The sequence below is a fragment of the Capsicum annuum genome, chromosome 1 (assembly GCF_002878395.1).
Source record: "Capsicum annuum cultivar UCD-10X-F1 chromosome 1, UCD10Xv1.1, whole genome shotgun sequence".
NCBI classification, from domain to species: domain Eukaryota; kingdom Viridiplantae; phylum Streptophyta; class Magnoliopsida; order Solanales; family Solanaceae; genus Capsicum; species Capsicum annuum.
In genome coordinates this window covers 179,747,321-179,760,965 of record NC_061111.1, presented here as the reverse complement: position 1 = coordinate 179,760,965, position 13,645 = coordinate 179,747,321, and the positions used below count along the sequence as shown (strand labels likewise).

The 13,645-nt window shown below is 31.0% G+C and overlaps 1 protein-coding gene across 1 annotated transcript; it reads left to right on the top strand.

The window, feature by feature from the left end:
• The first annotated feature begins 5,394 nt into the window (after positions 1-5,394).
• Positions 5,395-7,110, top strand: LOC124898645 (stellacyanin-like). The gene is made up of 2 exons (XM_047412298.1): positions 5,395-5,515; positions 6,782-7,110. Exons 1-2 carry the CDS (start codon positions 5,395-5,397, stop codon positions 7,108-7,110), a joined length of 450 nt encoding a protein of 149 aa, XP_047268254.1.
• Positions 7,111-13,645: the final 6,535 nt, after the last annotated feature.

The window sequence follows — 13,645 nt, the reverse complement described above, 5'->3', positions numbered from 1 at the left end:
ACGCCAAGATCTTCTCCACCACTCTTCTCCATCACTTCTATTCGGATAAGTGCTCAAATTCTTCTAATTCTTGAATTGACTTATGTTATTTGTTAGATTTTTTGGTGAGTTGATTACTTGATGTACAGTTAAACACAAAAACTGTGAGACACTATGTGCTTGAACTTATTTTTGTTTCCCCTAAATTGTGACAATGATTTGTACACAAACACATGACGATAATTTGGCACATTTTCTTCAGACTTTGATTCCAACTTGTCTATCGAAATCATCCGTGAAATTCACTCATGCCTTTGAGTTTCAATTTGTTTGCAAGTCAACAAGTTCTTGAATTGATCCCATGAAAATGGTTGCTTTTGTTTCTCTTTGTTTTGTTGTTGTTGTTTTTTCCTCCTCTTAGTAGGTTGATTTTTTGGTTATTTTCTGATATTTCTAGTAAGAAAGTTAAGAGAGTCATCAAAAGGAGAGAAATAAAATGAAAAAGAAATAGAGGAATTGTTGAAGAAGAAAAAGTTTTCTTCTTCATAAGAGAAAAAGAGTAGAAAGAAGAGAGAAGTTTCTTCTTTCTATGTTACTCTTGAATATAATGTAAAAAAAAAGTGTAGTTTCTTTCTTTTTATTAATGGAGAGGGATCCAACAAAGGGGTCATAAGAAAATATAAAAAAGAAAGAAATAAAGTTGGGCTTCTTTATTAGCTACTCCCTCTACAGTATTTAATATTCTATTTGCTGCTTCTTAGCATTATAATCATGATGCATTTGTCTTTTTGTGTTTAGTGTTTGATAGCTAATATTTATATTTGAGTTCACGAAAATTTTTGTGGTGCATCTTCCTTGTGTCAATGGTAAAATTGTTTTAAGTATAGGTATTTGAAAGATGAACTTTTATTTTGAATTTAGTAAAGTACATAGTCATTTGTGAAGTAAATTAGTGACTTGAAAATACGTGTAGGTAATTGAAAATGTTCAAGTGTTGGTTTTAAAAAGCTACCACTCTTTTTTCAATCACGCCTTGTGATCGCTTTTGAAGTCGCAAAATCAAGAAAAGCGACCACACGCGGTTGATTTTTGTGGTCGCTTTTTCTGATTTTTCTAGTAGTGGCTTGAGCTTTGATTTACAGATCATCATCTTGATGTTACTTTTCTCTTTTTGTGGCTTCATCGGATGTTTATTTCCTCTATTCTTGAATAATTTTTTTTTATTCTCATTCAAGTTTCTGTTGTTTGCATGGCTTTATTTCTCTGTTGGTTGTTTAAATTCTGGATAACTGCATTTTAGCTGTGATATCCCAAAATATTTTTGTTTGTTTGTTGAAGTTAAACATGCGAATAAAGATGAGTTTTCTTTGAAGGTATTTTATATTATTTGCGATTCAATTTCATATCCAAACTAATTGGTGTAGAATCTAAATTTGAGTTAGTATTCATAGGATAATGTGCTTAAGTTATTTCATTGAGTGAAAGGTGAAAAACTAGTTGTTGTGTTTTGCTAACTAGTTGGTGATAGTCCTGGTAGGAAAAGTCACACATATGTTAGTTCAGACTTGAAACTCAAAAATTTGAAATACTTTAGGTGTATTTCTAACCATAAGCTCTATTTCTTTTGCTCACCAACTGTTACCCTAGTTTTGACAGTTGGGAAAAAATGAATATGAGGACTTTTGATGATCTTTTTTAGTTCTTTTTTTCTTTTCAAACTTGTTCATTTGATATCCTTAGTATGTAAATAACTATATAAAATAGTATTAATCAAATTTAGATTCTAAAGTATTATTAGTAAGGTTAATTTAATGAAATACTCCTAATAAAAACTTTTCTGAGTCTTATGTCAAGTTAACATAAGTCAAGTAATATGAAATGAGTAGCGTAATTTAGTAATGGATTATAATTATTGTGGTTTCTTGTAATCAACTAATTAGCACATTGCATTCATGTTTTAAATATTTCATGGTTAATAAGTTTTCATCTAAGACTTTTATTTAATTATTTCAGTCTAGTGATGCAAATCGAAAATGCGCTTACTTCACCTATGGATGGAGAATCACCAAGCAAACATTTGGTATCTTTCCATATTAGATTTTTATGGAGTGAAGTTGCAAACTTTATGTTATCGAAATAGAGATTGTTAATTATGTGTGACATGAATTTAGATTTGTATTGTTTTGTATTCGAAATATTTTTAGTTTAGTCTATGTTATAAGTGGTTGTATATGTTATAATTGTGTTGTTTTGTACATTGAATATTTTCTATCTAGTCTATGTTATAAATGATAGATAGTAAAATTATTTACGTATGAATATAATTTTAAAGTTTTTTTTAAAAAAAAAAAATAAAACAATCGGTGGTAGTTATAAATGCCTATAAAAAAATTATACAAGATATTGAGACTATATTGTGGGTAGGGGTGTTCATGGATTTGGTTAAAATTCAAATCGAACCAAATCGATTAAAAACCCTGACGTTTGATTTGGTTTAGTTAGGTTTGGTTGTAAATTTTAAAAAACCGATGCTATTTAGTTTGGTTATGGTTTTACTTAAGAAAAAATCATGAAAATAACCAAATTGAACCGATAAATTTTATATATATATTATAATTATTTACATATAATTTATAAATAAAATATAAATATTTTATTAAATTTAATCTTAAACTAAATTTTAATCTATGTCTGGTCCAACCAATACTTTAGCCCAATTTTCCAAACTCAAGCCCAACTCTACCTACTATTACTAATAAGTTAACCCTACCTCACTCTTTCTACTTCAACTTTCACAATACGTAGACCGTAGTATATCAACTGCTGCTTCTTTTCTTCTTCATTGAAAGGCAGCCGCAGCTTCTGCTGTTCTTCATAGAGAGCAAACATAAAAAAAAATTCTTTTTAGTTTTTCATCTCACAAGGAAAAGCAAAAATAAAGGTTGAAGCATGAAAAGTGAAAACTTTAAATACAAGATTATTAAAGCGTGGGAAGGTAATTTTTAGTTTTTTTATTCTAGCTACCTTAGCTAATTTTAATTTTATACAAGAATTTAGAGGTGGGGTTTTATTAAAGCTCTATTTTATTAAATAGTACACTGCAACAGAATATAAAGCTCTGTTTTACAATGTACATGTATGTGTTTGCATGTTGTTGGATAATCTTAATGCCTACAATACAAAACTGGTGTTTTTCATCTCAATGTTAATTTTGTTTAATGTGTTTGTTCTAATTTTTAAGAGTTTATAGTGTCATTTGTCCATCACTGTACAAATATTTTATGAGAAATTGTTCAATGTGATACTCTTTTCTATGGGTTAAAAAAAAGTGACACAGGAAAGCTCCAATCGAGCTGCAGCTGGTTCATTGCACCTTCTACATTGTACAATTATGCTTCTGAAGCAATTACATCGGTGAAATGTAACTAGAAAATGTAGTACAAATCTAACTGTCAAAAATTTGTATGCTTAAATGTACAAAATGAATATTTCCGTACATGAAGCGTATTTCTTCTCAATTCTCTTCTCTTTTAAGAAAGTGAGCTAGCACTTGAGAATTGATCCAATTTGCGTTTCTTAACTGCCAGACGGGATTTCAACTAAATAGAAGGAACAACACTAGGTTCAATACCTTCATAAGTTGACTAGCCTCAATCTTAGAATCCAATTTCAACAAAACATCCTTAGGTTTTTCAACAACAACATTGTTGGTATATTTCTTCTTGTTCAAGGAATGTCTGTGTTGATACCAATTATTGCGATCTTTAGGTCAAGTTTTAACTGTCCCGTCTGCATCAACCATAATTGTGCAGGCCTTAACGATGCAAAGAACTAAAAGCTCCATTGTCTTCTTCATGATACAAACTTTTCTCTTCAGAAAAGTGCTTCGTTTTGCCTTCATTATGAACTATTCTTAGTGGTCATATTAACACACAAACGAAACTATTAGTGATTGTTTCTTTTATACTAGATACTCCTGCTATTATTGAGTAATTGCTACTAATGAGTATGTTCAAAGAATTATCTTTGGTAGAGAAAGACATAATATTGTAGAACCTGGTATACATTGAATGGCATAGGACATCATTTTACAATTTCCAAATCTGGAAATTTTTGTTTACCAATTGATGAGTTATATACTTATATATCAAGAAAACAAATTTGAAACAAGATATTAGAAGCATGCTCAAGCAGATGAGACAACAAATAAAATAGAACATCGCACATATTGTAAACGGTAGACTGCTCTCTAAAGAAGTTATAATTGTGGGGTTATAAACCCTCAAAGATTGAAGTTATTAAAAATCTAAAATCATATTATGGAGGTTATAAATTGCTACAAATTCAATTTTAAAACTGCCACAAATTAAAAATTTATTTTGTGGCAGTTGGTAGTGGAGGTTCTATAAAACCGTCACAAATTTGCTCGTGGCATGACTTATTGTTGCGTTTTTTGAAACTGCCTCAATTTTTCTCAATTTTTTTGTGGGAATTGAAAACTCACACAAATTGACAATAAACCTTCCACAAAATGAATTTTTTTTTAGTGTATTTTCGACCTACTTTTGAGATCTCTTATTTTAGGTCTCTTTTTATAACTTTTTTAATAGTATGGAGCTCGTTTGGGCCTCTAGAATATGATGAAATATTGGGCTTAACAAATTGGGCTCGTCATTTAATGCCCAGATTAATGGACTAGCCCAATAAAAATTGAATTTATTAAATCCATATATGTTTGGACTTAAATAATTAATTCAATTATATTAATCCGCTATATTGATTTGGAAATAATATATTTTAAATTTAATATAATTCAAATTTCGTACGAATTTAAATTTAATAAAATTTTGATGCACACAATTACTATCTCAAAAGTCTCGAAATGTTGAAAATTCCCTTTTAAGATTACAAAATAATTTCAAGAGCTAAATAGCCAAGAACAACAAGTAAGACAAACTTTACTAATTTTACGAGGATATTATTTTGACAATTTTTCAATTTGGGGAAACTTTTAGTATACAATTTTTCCTATTATATTTATCGATCTCAATGAATAGAGACGATTTTATAATGTCGTAAACCTTTCTTTTCGTACTACATATAGGTTTCGTGGTGCTTAGGTATTATGACATTATTTCGTATTTAATTACATTTCATAAATTAAGAAAACAAAATTTCCAAATAATAAAATCTGCTTCCTTGTAAAATAGGTTAATTTTGGTGTGATGTCTAAGTGCTTATTACACAAATTCCTTTACGGAGTATTAGTTTCCATAATTAATAAAACAATGTTTCAATGAAAGGCTCTTTGCATCCATTATAAACATCATTAGTATTCACAGAATTCTCTCTATGGAGTTTAACCTCATGGCTTTCATCAAAAGAATAACAATGTTTCTTTCTTTTATTACAATTATGGCTGCTTTCACAAAGGCTGCTGTTTATGAAGTTGGTGATTCTAAAGGTTGGATTGTAGGCAACGTTGACTATAGTCAATGGGCCTCTTCGAAGAATTTTCAAGTTATTGACATCTTAAGTAAGCTATAATTTCCTCTATTTTCTATATTTTGTATTGTAGATTTCTTTAGATGTTCTTTGGACTAAGAAACCTGAATTATGTAAATTGACCATTGATTTTTGTGCCAGTAGTTATATAAATTATGGAATACAATCCAACCTCTATATATAGGTATTATTAATTTAGATGTTTTTTTATTACGACAATAAAACACTATCATAGAAAACATATATAACATGACATGGTTGTTATAGGTCGCGATTGTTACAGGGGAGAATAAGGACTTGATGCACAACGACATGGCTCTTGCTTTATGCTAACTTAAAAACCCTCCTAGCTAATAGCCTAATACTAATTTTTTGGATGCAACTATGTATACATTTTTTGGAACCTACGGGAAACCCACAACATTCTTCGGGTCAGTACACTGAGGTGACCGCATTGTGATAACATGCTCAACGTACAATAACTTGCAAATCACACAGGATACCTAAATCGCACAAAGCAAGTCTCATCTCTCACAAGGGAGACCAACCTACGAACCACTCAACCATGCCATGCGGGCGGTTGCAACTATATTCATGACCATTTTTTTTGTAAAATAATCTCTTTTTAATCTTGATCTTATAAAGTGCAGGTTAGTAGATTTAAAATTTTTCATGAATGATTCGTTTATGATATTTTAATATTGTTTTTCCTTTATAATGCATGCAATTTTCTCCAACGGAATCAACAAGTTAAACAAGTTAGGAAATCCGTGTGTAAATGTACATTAATTGGTAGCACCAATATCTTTACAACGAAAAAAAGAACAAATAAAGAATTCTTACTTGTTTATCGCAAACTAATCTAACTCCTGAAATATATAACATTCTTTATCCTTCCTTTTACTAGTCTTCTCGGCTGGAATCATAAATGGAGATGATCTTTTCTATAGGTAGAACTACTCTGAGTTCTTTCTTCATATTGAAAAGGAGATCACATTGGTGGGAATATAGGCCGATACGTCTCCAGCTTGTGTTTCAATGATGGGTAAAGCGGTCAAGTTTCCTGTGCCTTTTACCTTTAGTAATAAAAAGAAGGAGAAGTAAGACCAAAAGCAGCCAACACAAAGAGAGTCCTAAAGAGAAGTCCACTAGTACGGAATTCATGTGGAATTGCTCCACCGGAGACGGGACAAAAAATTAGAAATTTGTTCTGAATTAATACAAACTTTAATTGCATGCATGGAGAAGTTAATTTAAATTGTTATGGACTAATTGGGGGGTGTACGTGTATGTGCAGTTTTCAAGTACAACAAGAAGTATCACAATGTGATGCAAGTGAGTAGACAAGAATACGATTCATGCACAGTTACAGATCCAATTGTCACATTCAACACAGGCAACGACTCCATTACTCTTCCAGCCTCTGGTGATTACTACTATCTCTGTGGAATTCCTGGTCGCTGCCAAATTGGGCAGAAATTTCATGTACATATTGATGCTCCTCCAGCAACAAGTTCCTCAGGAAGTGTTAATAATCCACCTCAACGTAGTGTTGCATCACCAATTTCATTCACGCGGTTCTCCATCATTAACATGATTGGGTTCTGCTTCTTCTTGGCTTTTTAGATTTTAGATTCATGTTTCAATGTTTTGTTATCATATAGGAGTAGGTTTTCTCTTTTGCTCTACATTGACACCATCATAAATAGTATACCCAACCAAAGAAATGCTATACAGTTCGTGGACCATGAGAACTTGTTGGACCTACACTTTTAGAATACTACTTTATGAATTGCTATACATTCCATTTTAATTTTAATTTGTTTTAGCTGCTGCAGCCCAAAAAATCAAGTTTAAAGTGTTTCAGACACACAGATATACAACGACTCATACAAATTCATAGAGTATTCATTATTTGCGTAGTGCAGAATTTCATAAACTTTTCATATCCACTAAATTTATTTGCCTGCAATATTATGGCAAAATATATATTTGTGACAAAATATATAATCCTCCAAAAATTGGTATTAGAGCTATGTTATTTAAAAATAGAGGAACTGTATTATAGAATTAAATTTAGAGATCCACCAAAATATTATAAATACTAATGAATAATATAGACCAATCCCAAAAATATAAGGAACTAAACAGATATTATCTGAGAAATGAAGAGAATTAAAAATAAGAAGAGAAAGACTACAGTATAATTTAATTGTTGGAGTATGTCAAAAATCAATAAAACCACAAAAAGAAGAAATATCATATTTAGAATCTCTAATAGATAATCTAGAATACATATATCAATATGAATTATATACCACCAAATAGATAAAATGAATAAAGAGGAATTCATACTAGATGAAAAAACATATGAAAATCACAATGGATTAAAAATAAGAATAGTATTTTCTAATTTAGGAAGAAGATATAAGAAAATAGGTGAACATTTATATTTAATGTTAGAAAAAGAAGAACTAAAATTAGAAGATGAACTAACAGCTATGGTAAGAATAGCAAAAGAAAATGAAGAACTAGACAGGAAAAAAGAAATAGAAAAAATAAAATAACAAACTACAGATGAAATACGAAAAATAGAAGAAATAACAAATAATAGGATTACTGAGTTAGAAAAAGAATTACAAATACTAAAAGATCTATATGAAAAAAGATAAAGAGAAAAAGACGAAAATAATAAAGAACAGAAACTACTAGATGAAATAAACCAATTTAAAGAAAAATTACAAATAAAAAATGAAGAATTAAAGACCAATGAATTAGAAATAAATACAATAGATACTGAAAAAACAAATGATTATGATTTAGAAGATAGTAAAACATATACAGAAAGAATAGAAAGAATAGAAGATCTAGTAATTAAAGAAAAAGAAAAAGCAGTTACTGAAAAAATAGAAGAAACAAACACAGAAGTAAATACTCTTGATACTAAAAATGACGAAAACATAATATCAAGTACATCAGAAATAAGAAAATCAAAATATAATTACAAAAATAAGTACAACCCAAAAACTGAATATAGATGGACACCAAAACAAATAATTAATAGAAATTACAACTTCTTAGATTTAGACGGTGTAATAGACACAAATAAGAAGATACAATTATGGGTAGGATATATATCAAAACAATTACTAGATAATAGCATAGACACAACAGATACACCAGAATATATAGAAAGAACATTAATAGGAACAATAAAATTATGGCTATCAAATTTAACTGAGGAAAGTAAAAAGGTACTAAGATCTGACAAAAATATAGAAGGGACAACTAAAGAAGGAACAACTAAAGTATCACCTATAGAAATATTAAAAAAATATGAATCATCTATAAGAAATGAATTTAGTAGTATGGAAATAAGGAGAAGAAGAAGAAGAAGAAGAAGAAAAAGAAGAAGAAGAAGAAGAAGAAGAAGAAGAAGAACAACAACAACAACAACAACAACAACAAAATATAGAAAATGATACAAATAGGAATTAATGTTGAAATTAGTAATATGTAATATGTGCTACATAGATGAATATACATGTGCATTCAAAGAATATTATTATAAGGAAAAATATAATAAGAAGAGAGTAAGGAAATAAGGAGATTATAGTTTAGCAAACTACCAGAACCATTTTGTTCAAAAATAATAAAAAGATGGGATGAAGCAAAAATAGTAGATACTCTAGGAGCAAGGATAAAATTTTTACAACAATGATATAAGAATATAAGTGAAAAATATAGGAAAGAATTAAAAATAGAAAAACATTAATAAAAAATTTAGCATGTTGCAAAGATAAAATAGCACCCCAATTGGATGTGAAGAAAAATACTACAAGAAGAGAAAAAGACATAAGAAATATAATAAATATAAGAAATCCTAATATAAATATAAAAAACCAAGAAAAAGATATTACGTAAAAGACTATAAACAAAAAAGACCATATAGAAAGAAGAAATCTATAAAAGAATGTAAATGTTATAATTGTGGAAAATTAGGACACTTAGCTAAAGATTGTAAAGTACCTAAAGATTCAAAAAAGAAATGCATATCAGAAATAAAGATAGAAAATACAGAATATATGCAAATAGATTATATAAAATATGAATTAGAAAGTGAAGATAATATATACGAAATCTTGGAAAATGAAAAAGATAAAGAAATGTAATACCCCTGAAAATTTTTCGTTAGAATTTTGAGCATAAACGTATTGGATCCTATCTTCGAGAATGATTTATAATTTTTCTGTGTGTCATTTCTTGGATTTCGACCCACCATTTCGTAGAGCATCGAATAAGCTTTCCAACGATATGTGGATCACCCAAAACAGACACTCAAGGGATGAGTTACGACCATTCCAATCAAACTACGACCATTCTGATCGAACTGTGAACAGTAAAATGTGCAGGAAAAAAAATAGTGCAGCCAGACGATTTTTTTGGTCAACTTCAAACGATCATAACTCGTTGTACATAATGAACGGTGTGAGCTGCTGTATATCAACGAAAATCCCTGAGAGTCTTCTTTCCAATAAAATTGGTTTCATCCAATTTGGACATCGAAGCAAAAAGTTATGATCGATCTACTTCAGGCTATCAAAACAGTCCACCAAAGGACAGATTTGACATTTTTTTTATTTTTAAGGGCATTTTGGTCCTTTCTCTTTTCCCATTCTATATATATATATATATGTGTGTGTGTGTGTGTGTGTGTGATGTGTATATATGTACACCCCTTGGATGAAGGACTATTATTTTCTTTCATTTCTTCCTTCTCTTTCTCTCTAAAATATTAAGAAGCCTAGGGTTCCAATTTTCCTTCCTTGAAAATTCAATTTCTACTTCAAGAAACCAAGAACAAGTTTAAGGAATCATTGAAGATCGTTGTTCCAGGTATGTAAGTATTTATCTATGGGCTCCTTTCGTCCATAGAGCCCACAAATCCTTTTTCAAAGACTCAAGATACATGTGTATATATATATATATATGATTATACTTTCTAAATTTTCATTGTGTATGTGTGTAGTATTCACATGATGGTTGAGATATATGTGTAGGATGATTATGTGTGTTGGTTGAAGTATATGTGTGTAGTATTTCTTTGATGGTTGGTGATTATGTTGTTGAAGTTGATGATATCCAATAAGGGATCTTTGTATATTTGTGGAAACTATGGTGGTGTGTGATGTATAAATATATGAAATGGGTGATTGAATACTTGTAATCCCGATGAATCCACCTATGCCTAAGAAGTGCATGTAAAGTGTTTGTAAAAATACCTAGGAGACTAGAGATTTTGTTTTTATAACATAATAGGTCCAAAATTAATTGATTATGAATATATGATGATTTAAATTGTTAAGCCTTGATTCATACTATTATTCCATTATTTCCTTGTTATGACTTGATAATTGTTATTGGGAATTATATATCCCTACTATTGATTGATATGTCAAATATTTTCTAAATGTGAGTTGGATTGTGAATTGAGAAATGTGGATGTTGAAGTTGAAGGATGATGGTGTTGTGGTGCATGAAATTGAGCATTAAACCTATGCCCTAAATGGTGCATGTAAGGTGATTGCTAAAATGCCTATGTTAAGAAGAATTAAGTATTTGACATGTTTGTTATCCAAGTTATGATTTCATGCCATATCCATTTGCTTAACTTATGTCTACCATATGTTTGACAAAATATTTAAGAGAATAGGAAACTATGCATTGTGGTTTATTAGGTCTTAAAAGATAAATTCATGCTTTGTTCCTATGGATAGTTGATTTCCTTGAATTTGTGGTGAGTTGTGGGTGTATGATGGAATGTCATGATGAATTGTTGAGGTAACTATGATGTTTGTGCATAGTATTTGTTGTGGACCCAAACCATGCTCCCCACGTGTTCGATTGGATGCTTATATGAAGAAATGAGGCCATTTGATTTGCTAAGTGTGAAGTCCTCAATTATGTGTTGCGTATGATGGCCTATGGGCATGTTGTGTATGAGTTATCTATCTTGTGTTACTTTATGCTATTGTGTGTTGGGGGTACGTATGCCCGAAATAGTCTTCTGGTTTAGAGCCGAGTCAGTTTCACGGTAATCTCAATCGAGCGATGAACAATGAACTCCCGGTTAGTTTCAAACTTGGGGAAAACTCAGTAATCTCGAAAATCATTCTTTATCAAATACTCGGGCCATGAAGCTCTGAAATCTTACATATCAATTCACTCCGTTACAGACCTCTGTACATTTTGTGAGATAGTAAGCTTATCTTAAAAGTAAGTGGCATTTAGAAATACTCCGTCAGAGAATGGAATCAAGCGAACTCTGTCATATTGATAAAGTATCATAATGTGAGAACAGATTCAGTTCAGTTGAGTACAGTTAAGAACCGGTTAAGTGTCTTTCAGTTGGGAGTAGGATTCAGCACCAAGCGAGCTAAGGATGGGAACATTCCTGCGAATAGAGGGTTTGATTCCTGGTAGCAATCCTTATGCTCCAGAACTACGTCGCCAGCATAGGTTGAGACATCTATCCTGCGATTAGAGGGTTAGATGAGGTGGTTGTCCTGCGAGTAGAGGGTCCCACCGTTCTTATTTGAGGTCCTGATAGTAGAGGGTTCTATGCAGTTGTCTTTACTGGTGGCGCGGTATTGACACCCTTCCAGCTGGGGTACAGGTTGGATCCCACTTGTGGTAAGTGGGGCATGTCGGTTAAATGATCACTCCCACAGTTTTAGTAACAGTCTCAGAAAAGAACTCAGTTAATGTGCAGAAGTTGACGTTGTCAGATACAGGCCTCCCAGTATTGCTATCATTATCATTGAGTAGAGAGACTTCCTACGAGATGAGGGTTGCTCTCGAACTTATTTACCCATTATCATTATCATTGAGTATAGAGACTTCCTGCTAGATGAGGGTTGATCTCAGATTCAGTTGTTTAGTGTTCCAGAGTTGGTGAATTTGAATATCAAATATCAGTAATATCAGTTATCCGATTTCTCAGTATGGATAAATACAGATGTCAGCTCTAGTAGCTTCAGATACTCCGTATCTTATTGTCAGTATTATTATTTTCGGGTGTCAGTGTTCAAAATGTAACATTCGGTGTCATGATAATTCCAGTTGTACTTTATGCATCCATAGGTGTATTGTTGATCAGACATGTTTCAAAATTGGTAACTGCAGAGTTTCTATATATGTTTATTCCAGCAAATACATATTATTCAGATTGTTATGTTTATGCATAAGCCTTATATTTCACCTTACCCTATCCTTGCATACTCGGTACATTCTTTGTACTGACGCATTCGCGCTATGGTGTTTTCCCCACCATAGGTTCAGAAGAGCGAGATTCAGAGTATATTTAGCTGTCAGATCTTGAGCAGTGGGTGCAGCAGTGAGGCCTCATCATCCGAGGATATTCTATTTCAGTGTTTTGATGATTTTATTAGACGGAGTTAGTTGGGGAACTGTCCCTTCAACTCCACAGTTCAGACAGTGTAGAGGCTTTTCAAACAGATGTATTGATATTTAGTTTTCAGTACTGTATATTTAGATGTTTGAACCTTATGGCCAGATTTAGCCAGTTTTTGCATTTATCATATTATATTATGCAGTGAACAGATACGGATATCAGTGAAGGGTTAGCTTGTGGTCCCTCGGGGTCACGAGCACCGTGTGGCATTTCGGTTCATGAAAATCGAGGCGTTACACTAAATAAATAGCGAATTAGATGAATTAAATGGCTGAAGAAAGTATACAAATAATAAAAAAGGAAGAATATTTAAATGAAGAAGAAACAAACAAAAAAATTATATTTGATAGTAATATATTTGAAGAAATAAAAGAAAAAGAATTAGATTTAAGTGTAGAAAAAATATTTAAAATATCAACAATAAGGAATATATTTAATAGACGAAAAAAAGAATACTACATAGTAAGCCAAAAAGATCATATAATAGATTGTAGATACGCAAAAGAAAAAGCTAGTATACCACTAGTAACAAAAAGAATAGTTAATAAAGAAATACAGGATATAAAAAGTAAAGACCCAATAAAATATGTACACTTTAGAGGAACAGAAATATTAATAAAAGCATGTTTTAGAGAAGGAATAGATACACCAATAGAACTATGTTTAGTGGATGATAGGATTGTAAAA